Below are 26,718 nucleotides of genomic sequence, written 5' to 3' on the forward strand. Positions count from 1 at the left end.
CAGAAGAGCTTTCAGAGCTGACAGAAGGGGAGAAAAACAAACCTACATGTTTCACTGGGACCCTGGTTCTCACGACAGGGGGATTTCCAGAGGAGGCCTCCGGCCACAGCGGAAGGACAAGTCAGCGTGCATGTGTTATGAAGGTCCGGGCATTGCGTACAGAAATGGGAGGGACAGGGAAACTCTGCCCAGGAAGAATGTGTTTCACAGCCCCGATGGGAGAGCTGCTGGGCAGCGAGGGAGCGTGAAGAGATGGCATGAACGCCGAGGGAAAGGCGGAGACAGCCGTGGGATGGTCTTGTGTGGAACTGGACCGAGAACCACGTGCCGGGCCCCTCCCACACCGGCCTGCTGGATGCAGGTGCACCGGGTTCTCGGTCTCCCGGGTGCCCCTCCCGCTGGGTGGCTTTCCCTCATGCCAATCTCTATCGGTGACAGAGGTCACAGGCTCCTTCACCTGGTCCACATAATATTTCATGTGACTGGTTGAAACCTTGGTTTGATTTTGCCATGCCCATCCTTCTATTTCTCTCCCTTTCTTTTTCCCTGACAAACCACCAGTATTCTAGATACGGGAAGGCTAACCCACTGTGGATAAACCAGCAATGAAATGCAGCCTCTCCCTCAACTCTCTCTATGACCACCATCCTGACTCATGGGAGACAGCATCGGAGAAGCCAGGGTGCAGGCTGCTTTTCCGAACGGGGCCGGCCACGTGCTTCTGTGAACACGGCCACGTGTTTCTGTGCGGAGCAGCAGGCGTCTGCAACCTGTCTGTGCTCAGCAAGCTGCAAGGTTCACTAGAAAACCAGACGGGCTCCTTTGAAGTCTGCCTCTGCTTCAGCGAGGAGACACAGCACTTTCTGGGCAAAGGCAGACAACTCCACCGACACGGGTACGGAGGAAAACCGTCCATTTCGGCCCGGCCCCGCTCATCCAGGGAGGACGTGGGCTGGAGGCGGCCGCCCGCCCACCCACCTACAAATGTGGTTTCCTCACAGAGCGAGGCTGGGAGGGCGATTAAGTGTAACAGCCCATCCGTGTATTCCCAAATCCACTGCTGTGTTCCTCAGAGCCAACCCTCCCTGCCTTCTTCATTTCTGGGCTCGGCTGAGTCACGTTTTCTTGGCCCCCTTTGAGTTATTTTATGTGCTGCATTATCTCTAAAGAAATATTCCTTTATGAAATCTATGATTTAATTCTCACCAACTCAATTAGTACTGTTATCCAGTGTATAATGTGAAAAAAGTTATTTAATAGCTCTCCATCTCAAGACTTCGTGACATATGTGTATATATTATAGATCATAATGTGATATGATATGACATATGTAACCACATATATGCCACATGCATCTATATGTACAATCTCTGTATCTATTGCCCAAAATACTTGAGACAAGTGGAATGACCACAGCGGTTCTCACATGAACACTGCTCACAGCCACCCACAAAGCCCATGTCTCTCAGCCTGACTGGCTCCTAAAATACTTTCTCATAGATTCGATGGCTTTCACATATGCAGACTAACCTGATAGGGACATTGCCAGTTCTCCTCCTTCCAGGAAGCACTTCCTATCTCAGCGCCACAAGAATGAACCATTCTTGAGGAAGCCATTGAACCTGCCGCTAGATCCGGGCAGCTGTCTGCGCTTAGGGACACATGGGGCCTGTCGCTGCGCTTGGCCTGTGTGATGAGTAGGGTGGCCTCAGATAGCTCCTGGGACAGGCCGTGCTAGAACTCAGGTCAGAATAGCAGTGGGGCCGGACCACTGCCAGACAGGAGACCTCCTGTTCTACCTTTGCCGACAGCGACAGCGGGTGTGCCCAGGTGAAACGGGGAAGAGGTCAGGGGGAGGAGGTAAATACAGCTGCTCGGCTTTATAACGATAGAAGGAAAATCCCTCCTAGCTTACGCGTACTGTTTGGTTCCACTGGATACCATTATCTTAGCCTCTAGGACAGCAAATGTGAGCGGAAGGTAAAATGCACACACAGATTACCTAGTCCTTCCTAAACCACATCGCACCACGTGTCATCTCAATTTCTCACAGCCACAAGTGCCAGTGGAAATGTCTCCATTTGTCTTAGCTGTGCTTTTGTAGAGCATTGTGACTGCCTTGCAGTGTTTGCAGGGAGCCAGGAGGACCCCATCTTTTACCGATTTAAACAACACATGCAGAAAACTGATACCACCATGTTTCTTATCGCACTACAAAGTCAAAACAAACATTCACAGCACATTTGCAAAGGAATAAACTTACTTTCAGTGCAAATAGGACAGCATCCTTTTCTGTTGAGAATTTTACCCTAATCAAGAGAAAAACAAAGAAGAGTTTTTAATGTTGAGAAATAGGGTCTGCTGGGGACAATACTCTTTTTAAATCTAATCTCAGATAAACCAGTGAAATTGGTCCAAGTGGTACTGGAACTCAGTACCCAGACGGGGACGATGGTGGTGAACATGAAGTTTCAAGTATCAGTTTCTCAGGCCAGGCAAAGCCATTCAGAAAGCTTTCCTGTTTTTCTATGCCAAGAAATATCTAAGGGACTCATTGATGTGTCTTTTGTCGCTTGGAGGGCAGATGGAGACAACCTAAATGCGACCTTTTCACTGATACGCAAATCTGGTCCTCTGTGGGCCAAGAGCACGTGCAGAGAGGCAGGAACTGCCTATCGGCCCAGCGGTCCACGCCGGGCCTCCACTCTGCTCTGCTGCTCGGAGGGGCCCGAACAGTCAACCTCCACCCACGTGCAGGTCCGTGGGTACGGACCATCACTGGGTTGCAGACCCAATTCGGCCGGATTCCTTCTTTCGGAAATGGCTATGCAGCCAAAGCCAATGAAGCCGAGAGTTTTGAAATGCAGAGTAATTTTCCATTACCTTTCTGGAAATACATCTCCTAAAATGCATTTCTTCCCATTTGTTTTTCATGCATGACATGTGAAGGAGGAAGCGTATTCCCGTATCAGAAAATGGCATTGTCTCGTCCCTGACTCAACGGGACTCCCAGCGAAGTGGAAATGAGGAGACAGATGAGCATCCACGGAGCACCTTGCGGTGTAACAAAGACCCTCCTAGACGTTCTCCTTAGGTTACCCGACATCGGGCTAGCTGTGAGGAGTTACTAATCCAACATGTGAAACACTTAAGGTTTAATTAACATTATATATAATAATAATTATTATTATTAAGATGCCCAAGAATCTTATGAGTTGAATATGTCCCTTTTGCAGACGAAGAAACTGATGTCACACAACGCAGCGGTGGCAGAAGCCAAAATCAAACCTAACTTTGTGTGACCCTAAAAGCCACGTGATCTCCACCCCAGATTTCTATCCTCTTTCATCCTTCATCACTGAGGGAATTACATTTTCCTTGGGCATCTGCTGTACATTAGAAAGAGTGCTGTACATTCTTCACACTTTATCCCCCTTAAATTTCACAAGGACCCTCTAATGTGGGTGTCCCCATACCTGTGTCTAGGGAACTAGAGAAGAGAGATCACAGAGAGGTGGCCCAAGGCCTGTGTCAAGGTCACATAGAGTATAAGGTTCATCCACTCATTCTACTACTGGTCGGCTGCCTCAAAAATAGATTTAGGTGCGTGAAAAAAATCATACTGACTCAAAAATGCTGGTTAATAACTGAGAAACCAGAACCACGTCTCATTCGTTTTCCCATCAACGAGAGACCTCAGCGACGGCTACGGTGACGTGGAGTAAGACTGAAAACTTGGTGCCGCCCAGCCACCCCGCAGCTTGGGGCAGGACCACACATGTTCAGGGCCTAGAGCTCTCGCCTCTACCCGGCACACAGGTCTCCTTTGGCTTCTCGGCCTGAAAGCAGTTGAGGACAAAACCAAGTGTGTTAGGCTCAGGCCGATGGCAGGATGGCCCCGGGGGTGGGGGAGGTGCTCTGTCCGAGTGGAACGGAGCTGTCTACACCCAAGGCCCCAACAGCACGCGGCGACATGGTCCCCTGCATGCGCACATTGGCAGGGACTGCCACCAGCTTCCTCAGAAAATGCAAGTGGGGCTGGTAGTAACGCTGGAGTAGGTGGGGAGCACACCAAGCACGAGCTGTGGAGTCAGAGCCCCTGGATTGCACAGAAATGGCTGTGGAGCTCAGGCCGTGAGTTACACGACCTGTGCAGACAGGCTGTGACCTCATCTGTAAGAAGGGTGTCGTGAGGACACCCACTTCAGAGGGCGGTCCCAGCGTTCAGTGGGGTTAGCCTCGTGACTACAGAGGAAGTCTCGGTGCATGTCAGTGATGCGGAGACGACAATGTCAGAGCAGCCCTGTCGCCGCTAGAATCCACCTGGCCTCCCAGCCTCACAAACGGGCTCCATTCTCTCTGCGGAGCTGCCAGGGAGGGTGGACACGGAACCCAACCAGAAAACCCTTCCTCAGCAAGGCACACGTACTTCTGGAAAAGAGACGTACAGGGCCGGGATGGACAGGGCAGGGAACGCAGGCGGGCTCTTTGGGTTTTTACAGTTTCCCCGGGCAGTGCAGGAGCAGGGCAGTAAGTGGGCAACCGTGGCCATGGAGCGGGGAGAGTGCGAACTAGAGGGACATTTGGAAAGACGCTTAGAAATGGAAAGGTGGCCCCTGAGGCGGGAGCCAGGCAGGGACAGGCTTGGACAAGATAGGGTGGGTGGGGAGGTGGGGAGCTGGGAGCAAGGCCCGTGACTGGAGGCTCGAGGCCCCTGGCCCAAATGTGGTCCATAAAGGAGAAACGCCAGCCAGACACAGCTGGTGACATCCAGAGCCCTGACCTCCGCACAGCAGGAAGACAATGAAAACCATCAGCCCCGCCACCCTCGGCGGAGCTCACGTGCGGCCGGACCCTCCACCCCGGCCTGCGGAGCTCGGGGCCTGAGCCACCAGGTGGGCACGGCGCCCAGTGCTCGTCTTGCGGCAGAAGGAAGCCCATTATTGCTAACATGTGCTGCAAGAGGCCGTCAGCTGGGGGGCTCCCGCAGGCCGGGCGGAGAAGATTGATCTGATTTTCCCAATGAATATTTATAAGTAGGCCACGTTCAAGTCTTCACGTCTATGTACTGTATCTGCTTTTTTCCCCCTTCGTCTTCTTTTATGGGAGGTTTTCAGTTTTATGTCTGAGGCTTTCTAAAGCAAGACTAATTAGGGATTTTTGGCTGGGGTTTTTTTTTTTTTCACTTCTTCCCCCCCCCCCTTTATTCAGTTGTGCAATAGCAGCAGCTGGTGTTCCCTGAGCCTCATTTGGGAGTCGAGCAACCCCAGCGCCGCTTTGTTTACGACAATAACAGATGTGAGCGAAATTACAGGCTGTCGATAACAGGGAAGGGCGAGCAGGCCCCGAATCCGTGGACAGTTTTCTTTTTTCCATTCACTGGACAGTACTGAAGAGGTTTGACATTTTCCCAAAATGCATGAAGCTTTGAGAGGTTTCAAGTCGCTGAGGCCAGTTCCCAGAGGCTCGGGCTAGGGGGACAATGGCGGCTTTGTTCAGCGCTGGGACTGTGGGCTGCTGGAAGGAGGTCTTCCTGCAAGGACACGAGTTCGACTCAAACAGCCATGGAGGCCAGGGTTCGAGACGGAAAACTTCAGAAGGGGGTTGGCGTGCTGCTAGGCAGGAGAAAACCCTTGAGAAGTTTCCTGAGAAACAACCACTTATGCCTTTGAATAGCTCTGGCAATAAAACTCTGATGTGAGAAGGGAGAGACAGAAGGGAAATGCAAAGGATGCGGTGATGTTCAACAGAAAACCCAGCCGAAGAAACGAGGGAGCAGACCTAACAGGAGTGGGAGACACTCAGGCGAGAACAGGGCAAGGTCACTCAGACATAGGAGAGCAGAGACAAGGGCAAGGTGGGAGCTGTGTTCACGGGAGACTAGAATCTGGGTAGAAACTGCAGAAGAGCCGGAGCGAGCTTTGCAAGGGGCATGTGGCTACTGGAGAACATGCAAGCTCCAGGAGATCTGGATTCAGTGCCCAGGGGCCAGACCACACACAGAACGCTTCCCAGGATGCCCAGGTAAAGGTACACCAGCCTGCATCCCACACGTACCTGCGGGCAGCTGCTGATGGGAGCGCACTGCTTCTTGCGACACTCCGTCCTGCCTTTCACGCAAGCACAGATGGTGCAGTTCACAGAGGACCACATCTCTCCATCCTGGGGGGAGAGCACAGGATTCGGCTGTCAGCTGGGGGCCGGGGGCAGCTAACCCAACAGGCTGGGTTTCCTCTGCCAAGGGAAGCATCTCTTACCCTGGGCGAGGGATGCCATCAGGAGACTAAGGTTCTCTGAGGCATCCGCCTGCACCTGACCTAGTTAACATTAAGATCAGATCTGTGTGTGTGTGTGTGTGTGTGTGTGTGTGTAAGTGTGTGTGTGTGTGTGTGTGTGTGTGTTCCCCTCCAGGATATGAAAGGAATTCTCAGGCAGCTAAGTCCTCTTTGCATCTTGCTCCTCCTGCATGGGGAGAAAAACAGGCGTTTTCATACGTGATGTAGTAACAAAGGTCTCATGTTTCCTGCTGGACAGGACAGAAGTGCTCGAGCTGTGCCCGACACCAGCCACTAACTGAGCTGCCTGAAGGTTGTCAGTTTATTCCCAGCGGCGACACGGCTCTGGGCCACACGGGGCACAAACATGCCCAGAGCAGGGGCTGATTCTGACGACTCCCGGGGCCCAGGCCACCCCCCGACCAGGAAGTCACCTGACAACGTGGGCCCCGGAGAGCAAACTCTAAAAGCCACTCACGCCACGCCCCTTCCCGTCACACACTCTCCTCCCAAAGAGCTGGGAAGCACTTTGGGACCTGCTTTCCGGCCCTGAAAGAGCTATTTGAGGAATGTCTTAGGTTCACTGGCTGTGCAGTCTACAAAGGCAGCCCCGCGCCCTGGAGAACCGTCAGGGGTGTCCGTCCCTGCCTTGGGGAAAAGAGACGGTCAGCAGCAGCGCGGGGCCGGGAAATGCGCCAGGGAGTCCTTCCTGGGCTCGCGGCAAATTGGTCAGGAGCAGAGAAACGAGCTCGGGTCTGTCGTGTAGACGGCTCCTCTTCCTCCCCCTCCTCGTTTTTGACAGCCGTTTTCCAGACTGTCCACTCCGTGGGGACTTCTATTCCCCGGGAGAAGACCCACCTGAAGTTGTCTTAAAGGGCCGGAGTCTCCCAGCACACAGTTCTCGGACTCCGAGTTTCAAGGATGGCCCTGTGTCCATGAGTTCGGGCCTCAGTCACTTAAAGGACCCTTAAGCTAAGGAGCGTTGCACACTCAGCACTGCCGTGAGGGGGGGTCACTGCACCTGGATGCCGTGGACAGGCGCGACCTCGGGGAAAGAGGGCACAAGCAGCTCTAAAGGCCTGGTGTGAACGTCACACACACGCACACACCCCCTTCCCTCGGGCGTGACACACCATTCTTCTCACTGATGCGAAGAACCGAGCCTCTCCCTGCTGCTCTGCAGAGTAACGGGAGGTCTGGCTAAGGGCAGCCTCCGCGTCGGCGGGGTCCTGAAAAGGCGCCCTCGGGGACAGAGAGACTCTCTCCACCCCTGGGGCGGACGGACCAGAGGGGAAACGCTTCGGACAGAGCCAACAATATCCACCCTGACGTTTAAATGGCCGCTGGGCAGCTTCCCACTTGGGCCGCTGGACGACAAGGTAAAACACCTGGGAGGTGGGAGCAGCCAGCAGACAGCCCTGCTGCTCAGCGGGGGCATGCTCTCTCCCCTGTGCCGGGCCGGCCACGTACGTACACCGTGGACAGACACCCTCCCCTGAACACCTTCTGGACGTGTTGATGAGAAAGTCTCCCTTTGCAGAGCAGCGGTGTGGAGAAGTCCCCAAAGCAGCCAGCTCTCAGTCTGAGCTGTTCCCGGGGACACGAGTGCCCGTCACCGCACTAGCCAGCGGCAGCTTCAGGTCGACCCCCAGCTCCGGCCGGCCACGCTTGGGGAGGGCAACCATGTTTTACAGGTTTAAAATATTTCATACGGCAAACATAAAGCATATTTCAAAAGAAAATTTTTTGAAAGGAAAACATTTTCAAAGCGGCTGCTTCTCTGTCCCTATGTACTTGAATCTGAATATATTTACATATGTAATACTATAATATAAATAAGTGCATTTATAGGTTCACACACACACACACACACACTATGGGTGACACCAATCTGAATTTCGTTTGCAGCATTTTACGCTTCAGACCAGCACAGCAGTTTGAGCTTGGCCCGTGACGTACCCGGAAAATCTTGCTGCCAAACTTGCACACTTTGACGTCCTCCGGGGGCACACGCAGGAGGCACTCCTCACAGCAGGCCTCCGTGCCCCTGTCGCAGCCGCCGGGGCGGGCGCACTTCCTCTTGCACACGACGGTGGAGTCCTGGGGGCCCAGAGGCAAACCGGAGATGAACGGCGGTTCCCACCGCTGCCGAACACCCTCCCCGGCCTCACCCCACCAACCCACGGTGACTGCTCTCGAACATACTCTAAAGGTACCATAGTTTAATGTATGGCAATGCATCTTTTATCCACTGCAAAGTTTTATTTGTTGATTAAATATTTGGATCGTGCAAAATGTGACACACACTTCCTGCCTTCCAAGGATTTACAATTCAGCGCTCATGAGACTTAAAGATGCTGCTTCAGCCGGTGTGTGTAGCAAGAAGGCCCTGCTCATCGTGGGACAACCAGTTTCCTGTCCCCTTCCTCTCTGCGTCCCTGACAGTGCTCTCTGGGTCTCCTCCTGGCCTCTGTGCCCCCTTCCAGGAGCTCGGCATGGAGGCAGGACATCTCTGGTCAGGGATCAGGCACGAAGCGTTAATGTTCCCCCTCCAGAGGAAACCCCTCGGTGTGTTCCGAGTTCACAAAGGAGCGGGATGGGCAACTGCCCAACTGGACCCAGGCTCTCGGGGTTGTTCGTAAACTGTGGGACCCTAACCAGGCCACTTAACCTCTGAGGGTAACACCTTGGTATCTACAACCTCAAGCGGTACGACTTGATTTCTAAAGAGGCAGTGTTCCACGAACAAAACAGCCAAGCACACTGTGTCTACGGATTCACCCAGCAGCCCACGGAAGCCAAGTTCAGAGCCGCTTCAGCAAAGCCAACTTCCCTGGCTCCCCAGCCGACACGATGCAACCTCGCCGGAGTGGGCTGACAGCTGGGAGGGCTGTAAGACCGGAACACGTGTGGAATTCAGTGGAACAAGGAGAAGTGTCCCAGGGCAGGCCAGCAGTCCCCTCAAAGGTACCGCGTTCATGGGAGAATGACGGTCGAGAAATGAGGCGGGACCCTTCTCCCAGACACAGACCGCATTGGTGGGCTCTGAGCGAGGACTCGTTTCTGAGCCTTACGCACAGGCAGGTTGTGTCAGTCAACCCGCGTGACTTTGGTGGATTCCGTGCTGAGGACACGGCTTCAAGGGGCATGTCAAGTACCATCTACTATAGCCCCACTGATTAACCGTCTGAGATGAACACGACACTGAGGTGCTCCTTCAGAAAATGTCGCTCGTTATCCTTCGTATCTAAGGGTCGTCCCACATCACACAGTGGACGGGACTGGGAGCTGAACAGGACCAGGGCCACGTATCGGGGGTGTCACCTCGTGCAAATCGACCTCTCTGAGCCCCAGGTCCTCACCGTCAAAATGGAAATCATCACACTGACTTCTCATGTTTCTGGCACAATTTAGTCAAATATTTTAAGCACCTAGAACAACATTGCCAGGCTTATAGAAATTATTATGAGTCAATTCATAAACTGGGGAAAAATCCTTTGTCCAATTGCATGTTCCAATTTGTGCTCACTGGCTTTCACGTGACGCACACGTCACAGAAGATTTCCCAGTTTTCATCAAACACACACGCCAGCTCCCATGAGATGGGGCGTCTGGCCCTGGGTTGAGCCACGAGAACGCAGATGGATGAGCATCTGTCTTCAACAAGCTCAGAGGGTAAGAGGAGAGAGAACCACGTGAACAAGCAATGACAGTATAATGCGGTACCCAGAACTAGTCAAGGCGTGGAGGGAGCGGAGCAGAGGAGATAATGATCTATCTAGGGGCTGGGAAAGCCTCCATGCAGGAGGTGACGTCTGAGGCAGGCTGCTGTGGAGGAGAGGAGTTTGCTAATCAAATTTACATAAGACAAGGACACGCAGGGAGAGGAATCATTAAATCGGAAGGCACACTGTGTTCAGAGAACTACCACGCCGCTTCTAGAACCTACCACAGCACTGATGCTGGAGAGGGCAGCTCTAAGCAGAGAGGAAATGATACCCTCCGAAATGATTGCAGCCCGATTCTCCAAGCATTCAGCTTCTCAAAGATAACCACGGGCTCACACTCTGATAAAACAACACAGAACGGCCGCTGGAAGGAGTGGTGTTGATTACACTTCCTCTGAGCCCTGGGACATGTTTCCTAACCAGCTCTCATGGAACCCACGAGACCCGACGCACTGTGAGCAGAGCGAACTCCCACCCTGGGGAGGCCTGGCCTCCCTGCAATCGAGAGAACTAGGAAGGAGGTGGGTTTTATGGAAAGCTCAGTATCCCCGAGAGGAAGCTATAACTTGTGAAATTCCTGGAGAGGAAGAGAAGTCCCGAGGATGCAGGCCAAGGCCCACAGAAGAAGTGGCGATAAGCTTAGCACAGGAAAATACAAACCACGAAGAGAGGAGGGAGCTGCAGGAACGTGTCCGTGGGCTCAGGAATGGCTCGGGGCTCAGGGTTCAATGCCAGGGAACACACAGGCCAGCCCTTCCACGGCCACCCCCAAGAAGGAGTGCACACCGCCTAACGCAGCATGCCCCAGACACTCAGGACCCTCTGAGCTCCAATCACGGCTGCCGACTCAGAGCTGACACGGAGCAAAGCTCCTCTCTTTCTCTCTCTCACTCTTCGGCTATTACAAACAACACCACCACCATCAGCACCGAAATCTATTACTCTCCACTCATGTCGCACAGATGTTTGGGTTAACCCACTGAGGAATGATCTTCAAGTCCTCCATATAAACGATTCTCCTCTTGGTTCCAGAAATAAAGCACCGCATAAGCACAGTCTAGAAATGTGTGTGGCATGTCCCTTTAAAACTAGGGAGTGGTGGAATTCTTTCTCCACCAGTCATTAGGCTTCTGGTTGCCTTCTGAGAAAAGTGAGCAGCGCCTCAAGTAACCAATGATACGGCGAACAAAACATAAATACTCTCTCCCCAAACTACCAGGTTTATCTTGTGATGCGCTGTGAATCCATGCCTTTCTTTCCCCCTGGCTGGGATTAGAGCTGTTTTCACTGCCAGGCGTGTCAGAGAATTCATTGCGGATAACTAGATCCAGAGAGCACCGCCACGGGCGTCCGTCTGAGTTCAGCTGGTGCCTCAGACGGCCCCTCGGAGCTCGGTTCTCAGCACCGGGCGCCAGTGTGCTGTTCCTGGGAAGACGGCAGTGAGCTGTAATCTGGGTCCCACGTGTGAGCTTCCCCGCGACCTCAAGTGAGGCTACGACGTTGACACTAAAGCCCCGGATGCTCTTGCTGTTGGACTGCAGCCCCCCAGAGCCCCTGTACCCTGCAGGTGCACGCAGTGCAGTTATCGTAGAGAAACGAGGATCCGTTGTCGTAAACGTCACTGCGAAAGAGGCAGCTTCCAAACGGGAGATCGAACACTTTCCTCTGACCTAGACGGAAGCAATGCAGAGCGTAAGCATGAGGCGGAAGCCACGGTGGTCCCGCCGGGTCATCAGCGATTGCAACACAGGGCAGTTAAACACTCTCACAAGACCAGGGCAATCTGATGCACAGCAACAGAGCCGTGGGTCAGATGTTCCCAGTGGATATCCTCACGAGTCATTAGCTTAGAGAGGTTTCATTAAAAAGAGTTTGATTACACACTGTAAGCTCAACAGATATTATATAGGGCCCGGCATAAGATAAAGCCCCCTTTTATGAGCTGAAAATCTATACCAAATCTTTCATTACAAAATCATAAGCATGTAAGTCTGTACCATAACAATGACACTTTCAAGCACACCAAACGGCATGTGAGGTGAAATGTACAAATCGCTGTCCACCTCATGGGAGACCTTCACGTACCCTACCACCACCAGTACCCAATGGTGCGACTTCTGTCAGACCCTTTATATCCATACGGTGAACCAAGAGGAGAGACACACAGACCCGCCCTCTCGGAGCGCACAGTCTGCCGGGGAAACACACACGCGACACATGATTCCAGTGCAAACATACGGTGCGTTCTTGGGGGAAGGCAAGCTGGGAACTGTGGGGACGGGGAGAGCAGAGAAGGCTTCTCAGAGGCCGTGATGCCTGAGCTGCAAAGAGGAAAACCATGCAGGAAGTGAGGATTGGAAGGAAGGAGGCACGGGGAGTCGAGATGTCCCACGAAGGACAAGATGAGCAAAAAGAAGGACTGATAACAGAGCCTCACAGTTGAAGAGGTTCCAGGTCCGTCGGCAGAAAGGGCGAAGCGAGCCTGAGGGGCGCACGGAGGGCGTGCCCAGCCTCGCACAGGCACTGCATCTCTGTAAAATCGGCTCGGTTTGCCTTTTCCCTGCAATCTATCCACATGTGCTTCGTGCATTTTGTAAAGTGTATTCTACAAAAAGGATTTATAGATCCTTTTTGGCAAAAGACATGATATATAGTTAAGCTTTTTTTTTCTCCACCAGTCAAAATACAGGTTCTGAGGAGCTTTTCCCCCTCTTCAAATAAATAGCCCCCGCCTGCTACCTTGACTGCAATGATACTACTCAATCTTGTTGCATGGATGGGTGGGGGCGGTGGGTGGATGGATGGATGCATCAGAAGATCATTGAACAAAAAGAGTCTTCAGCAAGTTTCTCCTCTACCCCCCAAACAGATGTAACCAATGGCTTCAATTATCCTCAGCAAAATGGAAAATTTAACCTACAAATGCCTTAGCACAGGGCCTGGCACTCATGAAACACCACGAAGAGTGGCCCATGATATGTGTCGTCATGGTCGGTGGTGGTACAAGTCAAATAGGACCCTGGGCGACGCCACTGTGAAAGTGGCGCTGGGGGTCCGTGTACATAGACCCCTGCCCGGGCTCCTCATGGGAAAGGGAGAAAGGAGAGGGCGGGAGCGTTGTAATGCAAGAGACAGAGGCATGCCGTGTGAACGAGTTTCTGGTGGAGGAAAATTTTAACAGCAAAACAGTGTCCACCCAGCCCCAAGTCTAAATTAGTCTAAGATTTCAGCATCTAGATAGTGTCCTAGTGTTTTTTATTTCTTTGTTGCTGTCGTTTGTGTGTGTGTGTGTGGGGGGGGTGTTTCTTTTTACTCACAGAGAACATAAAATCTTACCTTAATCCCAAAGGCATCACGGCCCAAAGGAAGACAAAACGTTCAAGAAAGGGGTTCAGAGACTCCGTGTGCAGCCTGGCTTGAGCCATTTCCACGGGGGCTTAGCCCGACCAAAAACAGGTCTCATATGGGAGAATTGTGATTTTCGAGTTCCCTATGGCTCTCTGCTCCTTTTGCAGCCTGTCTTATGACCACAGAGGGACAGAAAAATCTGCGTCCAATACAACAGCCCCTGCTCACATGACAAACTTCTGAGCTGACTCAGCGTACCCACAGTGCTGGCTGAAAAGCGTTTATCAACCCTGCTTATCTCGGAGGCCAGGCCCCTGACGCCACCTCCCCTGTGGTGACTTTGCTGCTGAGACAGAACAGGGCCCCTGCCACGACCCACAGCTCGACGGTTTCCGCCACGAGGGGCCGGCCAGTTCTAGTCCAGGGGCACAGGCGCACATCAACTATCTAAGGGGCACACACATCCGTGGGAACATCTTTAGCCAGGCGTGTCTACACAAGTCTCCTTCGTTCTCCTTATTATTGCACATTTACTTAGACCGTATATATCTGAGTGTGCGCGGGCAGCAGGAAGGCAAACTCAGTGAGATGAGGAGTTGGCAGCAGCATCCCCCGAAGAGGAGAAACTGCCTGAGGTGCAAGATACCGTCACTGGCCGGTTTGGCTGTAGACAGACAGACTTCAGGGTGTGGCTGTGACAGGCTGGGAATGAGCAAACTCAATCAGCAGGAAGAGGCGGGGCTGGGAAGAACGAACTATGGAAGAAAGGACAGAGGATTCGAGAAAAGGGTGTGGACCGGAACTGGGGACCGGCACCCAGAGAGAAGAGACCAACAGTAAAATGCTCCGAAAGGCAAAAACGGCTGAGGCCTTTTAAAATCAAAGGAAGCTTAATGTTTCGTTTTACATGTTCTCTGTGCTTCTCTGTGGAGTAATCACCCTCGGTGACTGTCAACCCCCAGGAAAATCTGCTACACAGGCCCTGACTCAACAGCACGGTAAGATGCGAAAAGACTGGGTAAGAGTAACCCTAAAAAGACAGAATTGAGAAGGAAGAGGAGGAGGAAGAGGAGGAGGAACAGGAGCAAGAGGAGGGGGAAAAGGGAAAGAAGGGAATGAAGAAATGGCAGGAGCAGGAACACAAAGCCAGCGGCGACTTGGGAAAATATGAGCCCCCTCAAGGATCCCTGGAGACTCTGCTGGGGTTGCTGGTGCTTGGCTGTATTCATGTGGTGGCTCAGGCTACTTTTATTTGCATCTTAAATAGTCCAACTTCCTCTAACTCAAGAAGCGAAGGATCACATGGAAGAAGCTGATGTACGGATTATAAACCACAGTCAAAACGTCTCATGCTCCAGAGACCCCTGGTCGTGGACTGTCTCCTTGCAGTTGGTGGCATGCATGCTGCCTTCCTCGTCACCAGGGGGCCGGGCTGCAGCACGTGAAAGCACTGGCTGAGGCGTCACAGGGACCTGTGTCCCGGTGTCAGCCCATCACGCCTGGGCTGCGCCACCTTCCAGAGATCTGCTTCCCTCACGGGACAACAGAACTAATAATGGCACCTGCATTGCACATTGGAATTGTATAATATATTTAGTGCCTATATATTGGGGTGGCCAGAAAGTTCATCTAGTTTTTTTCTTAAGATGAGAGGCACATGTTTTGTTTTCACCAAAAACTTTATTGGTTTGGATATTTTGAGTCTGTCGCCTGTCTCCCACGTGATATAACATTGATTGTTCTCAATTAATGTCTCAGTTTGATCACTATTAACTTTAATTGGTCTACCTGACCATGGAGCTTTCTTTGTCCACAAGAAATCTCTGGCATGAAACTTCACAAACCACTTTTGACACATTCGATCAGTCACAGCCCCTTCCCCATACCCTGCACAGATCTTTTTTTTCTGCATTTAGGTTGCATTTTTACCTTTCATGAAGTAATAAGGCATACTATGCCCCCCAATATTATATTTTCTTCCATCTCAAATATGAAAATGGCTACACAAAAATTCACCCATTTTGCTAAGTTTTTTTAAATGCACACTGATATGACAGCTGTCACAATAGACTGTAACAACATTGTTTTGAATGAAGTTCAAGATAACCGAGCACTACTAGAGCCACCCGATGGAAAAAAACAAATGCACTTTTTGGCCAACCCAATATCACAGCTTTTTAAGATTAACTGAGAAGAAGCACATAAAATATTTCACATGGAGCTTAGTATCTAGCAAATACGCAATCAGAAGGAGCTGGCACCTCCTCTTCTGGCTGTCGCCCACTGCTCCCTTCCAGACTCTTGTTTCCAGCACGTGATGCTTTTGCCTCTGAAAGTAACGCTGGTCCATACTCCTCTGCGTGTTCACTTCACAGGCCTTGAAAACCTGTTCCGACTTATCATCACATGCCCGATTAGAGATAGTGTCTGGGATACTGCCCTCCCTCAAGAGGGTATTTATCGCCCCGGGCTGTCTGGGGGGCCAGGTTCACGGGCACAAGGGAGGTAGAGAGGAAGAGCCTCCGTGGAGGTCTCGGAACGGAGACAGACCCTGCACTCGCCTCATGCTCGCGTAGGTGCCATGAACACAGGACAACCAGAGGACCCCAAGACAAACGTGTGGGAGAACACACTCAGCAGAAAACTCCGAGGATACATGACATTGTTCTTTGACCGTGCGACTGGCACTCACCCAAGCATTTGGGGCAGCACTGTCCTGGGGGGACGTGGCTAAGGTGCCGAGGACAGGAGAGAATGGGACAGACTTCTCGCAGGCACCGTGTCCTGCCTCCCTGGAGAAGAGAGAGAGAGGTACGTAAGTACATTTGGCAAAGTCAAGTGCACAGAGATGGGATGATCGAGGTGTCTGGACCGAACCGGGCCCTTCCCTGACACTAAGTCCCAGGGGTGACTGCCGAGGCCCGTGAGATTTCCCCCAAGCCTCCTTCTGTCTTCCATGCCGACTGTCCCAGCAAGAAGGCTGCCCTTTAGGAGACGATGACAGCATCTCCGCTCGCACCAGCCACCGCCTCACGTCTGTCCTTCTGAAGGCGAGCCAACTGTCTCAGTGTGTCTGAGAGTTGACGCTTGCAGGGCTCCAGCTGGGAATGTGTCAGGCAAACCAGGACAAGCTGGCCTCCCCGCCCAACCCCCGGGCAAGCCAAGGAGCCCTTCAGATCCTGCTGACATTGTGCTCCTCTTCCGTGTCCCCATCTCTCCGTAAGTCCCGCACACATCTCCCGCCAGGAAGGCCCCCCTGTCAGCCACAGCGTAGAGGCGCTGCTTAGAGGTGAGGCTGGGATGGCGGGGAGCCGCCAACCTGCTCGAAACGGGTACAGGGACAGCCGGTGTTCAGAAGAACAGTGTCACTGAATTCACCAAGCTAACCTAATCGGTTTCCACTCACTAAGTAGAAGGTGCGTGACGACTGATACAGAAAAGATTGGCAGAGCCTCTGTTTGCCCCGGGAGAAGTCTAGAGCCTTCCAGTATTGCCCCTGCCCCCGCTTGTGGTCCCTCCAGCACCCGTTACCGCGGACACCCGTTCCGCCCTCCCAGAGCGCAAAGACACAGTGTGCTGATACGACGCCCCTCCCCTGTCCCTCAGAGACACCTGCTTTTCAAGCCTCGGCAACTTGTAACTAAACCTTTATAAAGTGAATACAGGGATTTAAAAATAAAACTGCTTTCCAGTCCATTTCCAGCCAACACCTTCGCAAGCCTGATGTGGAAACTATCCTGTGCAAAACGAATTGCTATCAAATTTGTGAACAGTTCCAATGGACTCGCTTTTCTGGGATTGGAGGGAGAAACCGACTTCAGAGACCCCCAGGTATCCACTGTCTTGGGCTGATGACCTCTAACCCGAGGGGCCTCGTGAAAGGAGGAGCTCGCCTGGAGAGGCCTGAGCATGCCAAGGAAAAGACCCCCCCGCTGTCCCCACACCTTCGGCCACAACACCAGGCATCAGCCATCAGGTCACCGAGCACACGGCCGTCTCCGGTGTTTCCGCCTTCTCTTCCCGTTCTTGCCGTTGTCATCATTATGGTTTATTTTTTTTGGTGGGGATGGACGAAAAGGGTAGGGCACATTCTGTGTTTTTAAATATTTATGATGTTGAAACCACTCTAGTGCTGGATTCTTCCCCAAACCAATAAAGAACCCGTGAAAAATACCGCAAAAAGCTCTTCTGTTGTTTTTACATTATTTTCAGGTCAGCAAGAATCACTCAAAAGCTCTGAAGGATCCCCGGCTGGTCCCTGTGAGGCTGCTCACTCACCTCTGCACAGCCCCGAAGCCTGGCCTCTCCCCGGACCCCAGAGGCGCAGCGGGGCACGGAGGCCGGACTCAGAGGTCTGACCCCAGCACACACAGACGCTGCAGAAGCCAAATCTGGAGGGAGCACATGGGCTGCCCTTAGCTTTTCGTTTCGAAGAAGTCTACCTGCCGACGAGGCCCTAAACTCTGGAACCCCATAGGCCACACAAGGTGACCTCTGTGTGAGCTTCTCTTAGGCACACAGAGAACACATTCTATTCATCCATATCCTCTGTTCTTGTTGGATCGGCAACTATTTTTTCATGCATGTTTTAAAACTAAAACAATGTTCAAATGTTGCATAATTGCATTGGAGTGAACTTGCCCACGCTTGGGAAAGCTGGCAACAGATGATGTGGACGCCGGTCACTTTCCTTACAACAAGGTCAAAGAGCGGATTTCGCACCCATGATACAACGGCAGTTTGTGTTTCCCTAGAGGACGTCGAGGTAACTTGAACTCCGATCTGGGTTTGCTGGTTCGGTCAAGTTTTATTTTGTTTGGGCTGCCGCGCTGGGGCACAGCCCCGGTCCCCAGGCCGCATTCCAACGAATGCCTGCAAAGACAGCCCGGGCCTTTCAGGCTCGCAACCTGCTTCTAGGATTTCAACTCCGCAGGGACTCTGGTCAGACTATAAGCTGTGGCTCCACTGTAAGCGAAACAAGTTAAAGGAGCAGAAGTAAACACGATTGCTTCTAAAAACGTACTCAGTCCTGCTGTACCTGCACTGGCTTGGCTGGGCTTTGGAGCGGGGCTTCCCTGCCTCACCTGTCTTCCCCTCATTCATCCTGGCAGGTTCCACCTGCCCACGACTCCTTTCCAGCAGCCATCCATCCATCCATCGTTTCATTATTCGATCAACTATGTCAGGCCAGTCATACGCTGGGATACGGCGGTGAGTGGAACGTACAAGAATTGCTCTGTACAGAGCCTGCAGCCCCGGAGACCACACCCCCCGTGCTAAGGCAGAGGATGACTCACTGCTGCACTCAGGATCGGGTGCAACCCGCGCAGGCTCCAAGTTGCTGGCTAACATCTACTTCCTGTCTGTCTTAACCCAGAGCGTGACCTTTCCCAGACACCCTTGCAGTGAGGGTTGGCCCTCTGAGTCAGTTCTGACCAGGGGGAGGTGGATGAAAATGATACATCCACAAAAGTCTTTCATGCACAATGCTCCACTCTCTCGCTCCTGAGTGGATAACCAGCTGAATGGAGGGGGCATTAAGAGCTTGGAGAAAATGAGCAAAGCCTGCTTTCCTGAGTCACCGTATGGAAATCTGCCCACTCGACACCTACCGTGAAATGAGCAAGGAAAATCACTGCTGCATTAAAGCACTCAGACGTACTAGTTCTCTATGACCAGTGAGCCCGCTCTGTCAAGATACCCATAACCTTCTCTCCAGTCTCCTCCCTCCCAACTCCAACCTGGAGACAGGGTTCCAGGCTCCTCATGTCTCTCTTCATCGCCCTCAAGCACATCCCACAACGTCCACCTTTCTTATACATACCTTCCCCCCTCCCTGGCCCCCACCACTGACCCCTACGGAAACTCTGCTTCATTCAAGGTCTGTCTCAAGTGCCTTCTCACCTGTGACACCTGCTAGATGTGTCCACGCCCCGTAACCTCCTCCTCCTCCCCATCTCTCTCTCCTTTTTCTGTCTGGACTCCTGTATTTTTGACACATCCATACGTTTTAACCCTGCAAGGTGACACTGGTTTGGCCTTCAAGCTAGACTATTGTTGGGCCAGAGACCCGTCCTTGGAGCGGAGCCCAGCATCCTTCAGGAGAGCAATGGGCTCCAGGAACGTTCCTGTGAAAGTTCACTGCACGGAGGACCGAGCCACCCCTGCGAGGAGCTCCAGAACACAGCTCCTTCTTTCTCCAGACGCCTCCAACTGCAGGGCACTGCCACGAACGTGGGGTCAGGGCTGTCGGCCTCCACTTCCTTCCATATGTCCTTGAGTTCTGCACATTTTAGGTAATAATCAAATGTTTCTTGGTGCCGAGACTTCCAAAACGAACTCTTAACTTCACCTTGTAATGCTGATTGTGTTCCCGGGATCCTGTGTATTTTGTTAAGTGTTTGAAAATTTCTCAACAGTTAAAACACACAGGGACCAGTGACTACAGCCGATCCTTGGACAATTCAGGGGCTAGAGGGGCCAACCTCCCACCATGCTGAACATCTTTGTGTAACTATTGCATTCTCTCATCTGGTCAGCAACAAACACAGGGATGCCAGGAACTTGCAAAGCACAGTTGAGTTATGACTTTCACCATTTGTGTTTCTCTGGTAAGGCGAGTTTGCTCTTTAGAAGTGGTCATTTGTCCTAATTGCTTCTCTGAACACTTCTCCAAAAGGAGCCGTTTTACCAGAAAGAGTTGAAACTTGTCCCAAGTCTCTCTTCTTCCCCCCAATTTTGGTTTTCGCTGATTCAGTCAAGAGCACAAGGCTTTGTGTCAAAGTTTACCCCCGAGTCCCCGTGGTTGCAAAATAAAAATCTGTCTTCCTGAGCGCGGTGACGAGTGCAAGCTGATAAACCCACAGCCATGTGCCTGCAGGATGCGTCTCCATCCCTGAGGACTGCGGAGACTGGGGGGGGGGGGGGGGGGGACAGGAGCGGGAGAGCGCCCTGCAGCATGTGACAGGGAGACAGGGCGCTCCTGCCTTGACCTGGATGCAGAACCGAGCACCTCCACCGGAGGCAAGCAGCAGAGCAGTGCCCTGCCAACCAGCTACAACCAACCGGCTACACTGGAGCATGTTCTAGGGAGACTTCCCCCCCTCTGCAATGTTCAGTTCTTTAAAGAGAATGGAGTTCTCCATTTCCAGAGGAAGGGGAAAACAAAGGTCAGGGACACTGCGGGGGCTGGCATGGGGGAGACACACATCCTGACCGCCAGGGTTCGTGTGTGACCCGGAAGTCTTACGTCCTGACTCAACACAGTGGCGCAAAGCAGATCTGCGAGCAGCGCACCCACTCTGAATTGCAAATCGGGTCCAAAGCGCCACACACAAATGAGCAGATGCCCTTGGTCATACCCCTCTGTGGCCTGGCTCTGCACTGCAGTACAGTTTCAGAGCCTGACAGCTTTCCAGGGCAGAACAGGAAGTCAAGCTGGGGAGGGGCAGCAGGCAAGCTCCCCAGCCAACAGAAGAGCGGGAGACTGGACACGGGGAGAGGCGACACCCCAAGTGGCCGTGGGTAATGCGCACACTCAGAGAGAGAGAGAGAGAAGGTATACATACAGACACACACACTGCACTGGCATGCATGTCTATATCGCCGTGGTGGAGTAATGATTGTGTGTGTGTGTGTGTGTGTGTGTGAGAGAGAGAGAGAGACTTATGCACTGGCCTGGGGCTTTGCAGCTGTGGCAGGACTGACACTTGGGGTCAGGTCAGAGTTTGCTCCGGGGGCTGTGCTGTGCGTGGCAGGGTGTGTGGCGGAGTCCCTGGCCTCCGTCCGCTAGATGCCAGGGTCACCCTGCACTCCCTGGCTGTGACAAACAGATGCCTCCAGACACTGCTGAGTGCCCTGCGGGACAAACCACTCCCCGTGGACAGCCACTGCACGAGGCCAAAGTGTCCTCGACTGCAGACCAGGAAACTGCATTTTTAAAAAACATTTTATTTATTTTTTTATTTTTAGAGATGGGGGAGGGAGAAAGAGAGGAAGAGGAACACCAGTGTTTGAGAAAATACGCCAGTTGCCTCTCCCGTGCCCCCAAATGGGGACCTGGCCCACAGCCCAGGCGTGAGCCCTGGCTGGGAATGGAGCCAGAGACCTTTTGGTCAGCAGGCCTGAGCTCAGTCCCCTCAGCCACACCAGCCGGGGCAGAACCTGCACTTCTAATAATGTGCCCAGATGACTGAGACGCTGCTGCCCGAGGCACCATCTTTTGCAAAACGCAAAATAAACCTCAACGTTGGTTTCACCCAGAGTCAAGGACATGCCAGGAAAGCTTGACCAGATGCTCTGTTTTGTCCCATCCGAGTTCGAGCAAACAATACCTGTGGGAAGTACGCACAGGGCTGACAAAAACAAACACCCTCTTGTCCTCCACTGCCCGTTCCCAGAACCGTGACCTGCTGCTCTGTCTTCAGAATCAAGCCTGAAACAAATCCCCTTTCTTGTTTTTCCCCCATCAACTAATGTTTCCAAGTCCAACTGTTGTTGTTAATGTCACTGTTTTGGTTTCCTTACTGCTGCTGCAGCAGCTGCCACACAGCCTAGCGGCCGGAAACCACGTGCGTTTCTTATCTCCCGGCTCGGGAGGTCGGAAGCCTGACATCCATCACGGGGCTGGAACCAAGGTGTCGGCAGGGCCGCCGCATCCCTCCTGCAGGCTCCAGGGGGGAATCCATTTCCCGGCCTTTTCCAGCTCCGCGAGGCCGCCTGCATTCCCTGGCTCGGGGCCCCTCTCCCCAGCATCAAAGCCAGCGGGGTAGCACCTTCAACCGTCTCCCTGCTCCGACTCTGGCCCTCCGCCCCGTCATCGTGTTTCCTGGGATGGCGACCCCCCTGCCTCCCTTTCATGAGGGCTCTTATACGAGACCTTATCCCCATAATCCAGGCTAATCCCTCATCTCAAAGCCCTTAACTGAATCACCTCTGCAGAGTCCCTTTTGCCATATAAAGTAACAGCCACAGATTTGGGGGGGTTAGGAGGTGCACATCTCGGGGGTCAAGGAGTACATTACTCTGCCTAGCACGATTACTATTCAGGAGATGATATTTCATTCCTCTCTGAGTCCCAGATGTAACATTTCAGGCCAGAAGCTACCGCAACACACTAGCCTAACCTCTTCCATGCGCCTGTCCCTCACTGACGAAGCTGGCTGTTCCCATGTGTTTCATCTGAAAGAGAAGAGAATCGAGAATCTCCGTTTAACGCCTGGTGGTACGGCTGCTGTGCTGAATGAGTTGTTGCTGCCGCTTGCAAGGCTCCTCTCCAGTTCCTGCATCGCTGCTTGCAGAAGGGGACGTTCAAAGCAGACCGCCTGAGTTTCCCATCTGTGTCTCTCCTGGTCAGAGGCAAAAGCGCAGGTGCCGATGGACAGCTTCAGGGGCAACGTTTTGGGTGTTCACGGAGCAGAAAAACCTCCCTGTTTGCCCACAGGCCTCTTTAAGGGTGCGATGCCAGCCCTGCCAGTGAGCAGCACACCCCCCGAGGTGCCCGACTTGGCCAGTCGCCCTCAGGCCCTTGCCAGCCAGCCCTGTGGGGACATCCGTGTGTTCTGACAGCCGGAAAGATGGCCCCCCAAGTTGGACTGTGCTCATCCTCTTCAGACACACTTGCAGAAGACGGTAGGAGAGCGTCCGTACTGACGTCGGCAGGGGTCTGCGTGGCCCGGCAGCCAGGCCTTCCCCTGCTGACCGCGGAGCCCCAGGCCAGCTGCCTGCCTGGGCGGGCCCGGCTACAGAGAGTCCAAGTGCACACAGAGGGAGAGCCAGAGGGTGCCACGTTGGTGAACTACGTATCAGGTTCATAGAATTGACAGGTGATACACTCGCGTTTACTATCGCTTTACCATACCACTTTAAAGGGGGGGTCAGTATTGTGTTTGCTTATACCCCATTGTTAAAGGGAATATTTGTCTTCTTTGAGTCCTTGTTCTTCGTTCTTTCTTGTCACTTAGCCGAATGGCAGGTTTTTGTGTTTTTCTTCACGCTTTTGCTTTAAAGAAAGAAAATTTAGAAAATCTTCCCCTTCCCCAGACCTAGCTTTCCACACAGGCAGACACACGGATCACTGGTGAGACGGGGATTCCATCTGAAGCGAATTCCCAGCTGGTCCTGGGTCCCTGCAAACCTTTCCTTCCTTCCTTGTCCAGTAGAGAGGCGGGAAGAGTGTGCTACCGGCTCAGGCGCAGGCAAGATCCCTGCACCAGTGCCCTGGGCACGGAGGGCAGAGGCGAGCCCTGGCAGCAACCAGAGCGGATTGCCAGCCCTGGACTGTCTGGTGTCTGTGAGCAGGTGCTGAGGGACAGCGGGGACGTGAGTGACCTGCCCCGAGGAACACGACCGTTCTCCCAGGGCTCCCTGCGCAGAGAGGCGGGGCTGGCGGACAGGACCCCGAACATCCGGCCGGCCCTGCCCGGCTAGTGGGCCTGGGTGTTCTGTCCCTGAAACAATCGATAAATAAACAAGGAAATCCCTAACAGAACACCCTCCTAATAGTTCAGATTCTGGGAGACCACCCTGGTAGGGCATTTCTCAACTGCCACCGAAAGAAAGGGCCAAAGGAAGGGGACAAGCCCCTTTCCTGCTCTTGCCGTTTTTATCCACGTTCGGCTTCCATCATCACGGACGTGGTCAAAGCTGTTACCAGCCCACTGCTGACACATCAAAGCTCTCTCTGCGGGCTGGCCCGCCGCCAGGGAGATGAAAAGCGCAGCCGGTCAGAACTCACACCTTCTGTGAGCCACGAGCCATTCCCATTCCCGAAAGGGAGGGAACAGCACCACCGGGCAGTGAAGGGGCGTTTCTCCCGTCCCGCGGGCGGCCTGCGCCACCGCGGTGCTGGGCCTGCACCGGGGACCAGGGCACAGACCTGGAGGGAGGCGCAGGCCCCGGAGGGAGGCGGGAGTCTCCACACCCACGGACCCGCAAAGGCAGAAATACACGCGTCGCCGATGAGCCGTTTCTCCAAAACCTTTCTGTTGACTCGAGTTCGGGCTACCAACAATAGTTTTAAGTGTACCACGCGCTTTAGGTGTTGTTTCATTTTGTTCTCCTGATATCACGTTTGGATTGATCATCGGCCCTAAACTAGAGTGGGTATTCACGAAGGGCGGAAGCCGCGTGCGCCCGGCTCCGGTCTCCCACAGGTGCCCTCGCCTTCCCCGCCCCACAGCCAGGGCATCGTGACGTCCGAAGTGCCGGCTTGTGCGTGAAAGCTGGAAGTAATTCAAAAACGTGTGCGCCCCAGCGAGGTCTCCGGAGGTGCCAAAATATCTGCTGTCTTGGAACGGATGGGCCTTCGTGAAGACACACCTGTGTCCTGTCACTGTATCGACAGAATGACGCTTAAAAGTCTTTGAGCTATAATTCCTGATAGTGTTTGTCCGAAAACACTTCGGAGAAATAAAACGACATGTACAGGCCACTTTAATTGCTGAAGGGCAGTGGACTGGTCCCGGCCCTTCGGCTTTGGTTTGCCTACTCAACAAACACGTGAGACACTGGAGTCTTTAAATGAAAACTGTCAAAGTCTCCATTCAGAATAATTACTATGTGCCGCTCTGTATTTTGTACCAGGTGCCAATTTCCTGAAACCCTAACAGATATTAAAGTAGTGTAAGTGAAGTGTCACGGAGCCCTGTAAACACTCTGGCCTCCATCGGGGGCCACGGTCCAGGTTGACTAGAGGTTTTTGGCACGATCCACTCCCACTGGTGACCCCCCTGGGTATCGGTCCTGTCAGCCCATTCTAAGTTTATGTTCTGAGATAATCAGGCTGCAACACGGTCTTGGCAAGCTCTCGGGATGATTGCAATCTGGGCCAAATATGATCAAAGGAGAAAAGCGTACTGGCTGTTGGAAACAGCTGTGGTGGGGGGTCCCGGTTTGAGCCAAAGCTAGTGTTCTGACATGTCTGGGCAAGTCCAGCGAAAGGGAGAGTCTCACTCGTTTGGCTTCTCCCAAGAACAAAAAAAAAAAAATCCGCCCTGAGGGAGGGGGAGATGCGGCACCACAGAACCACCAGTTCCGGAGCCCAGGGACGGGAAGAAGGTGTCGTCTGCATGCAACTTGGCCTCTGTCCCCCTCCACCCACCCCAAAGCCGGAGCCGTGGTGCCGTGGTGGCCCAACAACACGGGGGAGGGAGACCCTGAAAACACAGCCTAAGAGGACTGTTACTGCAACCTTAGTGAAATAGGCAAGGATGGGTCCCACTAATTTGGGACTTCTAGAATTGAGTCAACTGTACCAAACAAACAAACAAAAAACAGAAAAAAGAAAATGGTTTTGGTCCTTCCCGCTCCCCGTCCGGGACATCGGTGGTGATGCACAATCAAGACGCAGAGAGCACGTGGAAGGAGTGGTCGAGCCCGCAGAGAACCGAAGGGCCCGCGGCAAGGTGGCAGGGCCAAACAGAGGCCACCTCCGCGGGGGACTGCACCGAAGACGGAACCAGCCGGCCCAGGAGAGCGGTGTCTCCTCCCTCCTGAACACTGACCTGCAGGACGGCTGGTGTCCAGGAGACGGCGATGCAGAATAGCGCCCGGAGGCGAGGCACAGCCGCGCCCTCTGACAAATGCATTCACCGATTGGCCGGGCAGAAAGAGACAGTGTCTGGTCTCTTGTAGAAGCAATGAGTTCTACTAAACTGAGCTTCTCCTGGCATGACGTCAGGTCAGGGGCGGGAGCTTTGTCTTGTGGTCATGGCCAGAACACACGTGGGGAGGCCACAGGGGAGGAGGTGCTTCAGGGAGGGAGCAGCTGGGGAGAAAGGTTGTCTGGTCCTCCTATACAGGGTCCGAGGGGACCAGAGCTCTGTAACTGTGACAACATGCTTAGCAACCCCAGGGTTGTTGTTGTGGTTGTTGTTTTTCCAAAAAAGATGCAGGACCATAGGATGCAATCCTTAACAGATTAAATCCTTAACCTTATGAAAGGAATGGAGAAAAGTTCTAGCTAGACAACGCCATTAGCAGCTTCTATCAGGAGCTAATACAGAAAGGCCAGCAGTTCAGGACTGGGTGCTTTAGACCATGGCTGGGACTGATGTGTTTAAGTGCTGGCCAGAACAACTCTAAATGCTTCAGTGCCAACCAAGGACAGTCCCCATGGTTCCCGTGAACTAGGGGAAGAAGAGCAAACAGCCACCTTTGGTGGGAAAAACCAATCCACGTAGACCACCTGTCAGGACATCGTGGACCAGAGACGCACCACTCGGGATATGCCCCGGGGCTCTCTTTAAAGGCCAGAGCAAAGGGGGAGTCCTGGGGCGGGGGGAGGACGTCCAGGACTCAAGGAGGCAGTGGTTCAAAATTATCCACCGTTTTATTATGCCAGGCTGCCTGGAGGATGGTGGCAATGT

The 26,718-nt window shown here is 53.1% G+C and overlaps 1 protein-coding gene across 3 annotated transcripts in view; it reads right to left on the reverse strand.

Moving 5' to 3' along the window:
• Positions 1–26,718, reverse strand: part of BMPER (BMP binding endothelial regulator) — a 214,006-nt gene that overhangs the window by 84,265 nt on the left and 103,023 nt on the right. For all 3 annotated transcript variants that reach the window (XM_036010427.1, XM_028525713.2, XM_036010426.1), the window contains exons 7-11: positions 16,044–16,143; positions 11,564–11,673; positions 8,235–8,375; positions 6,058–6,162; positions 2,264–2,309 (exon numbers count right to left, since the gene is read on the reverse strand). In XM_036010427.1, the coding sequence (XP_035866320.1) occupies positions 2,264–2,309; positions 6,058–6,162; positions 8,235–8,375; positions 11,564–11,673; positions 16,044–16,143 (502 nt within the window). The remainder of the gene's footprint in view (positions 1–2,263; positions 2,310–6,057; positions 6,163–8,234; positions 8,376–11,563; positions 11,674–16,043; positions 16,144–26,718) is intronic.

Source organism: Phyllostomus discolor, chromosome 10, assembly GCF_004126475.2.
Source record: "Phyllostomus discolor isolate MPI-MPIP mPhyDis1 chromosome 10, mPhyDis1.pri.v3, whole genome shotgun sequence".
Lineage (NCBI taxonomy): Eukaryota > Metazoa > Chordata > Mammalia > Chiroptera > Phyllostomidae > Phyllostomus > Phyllostomus discolor.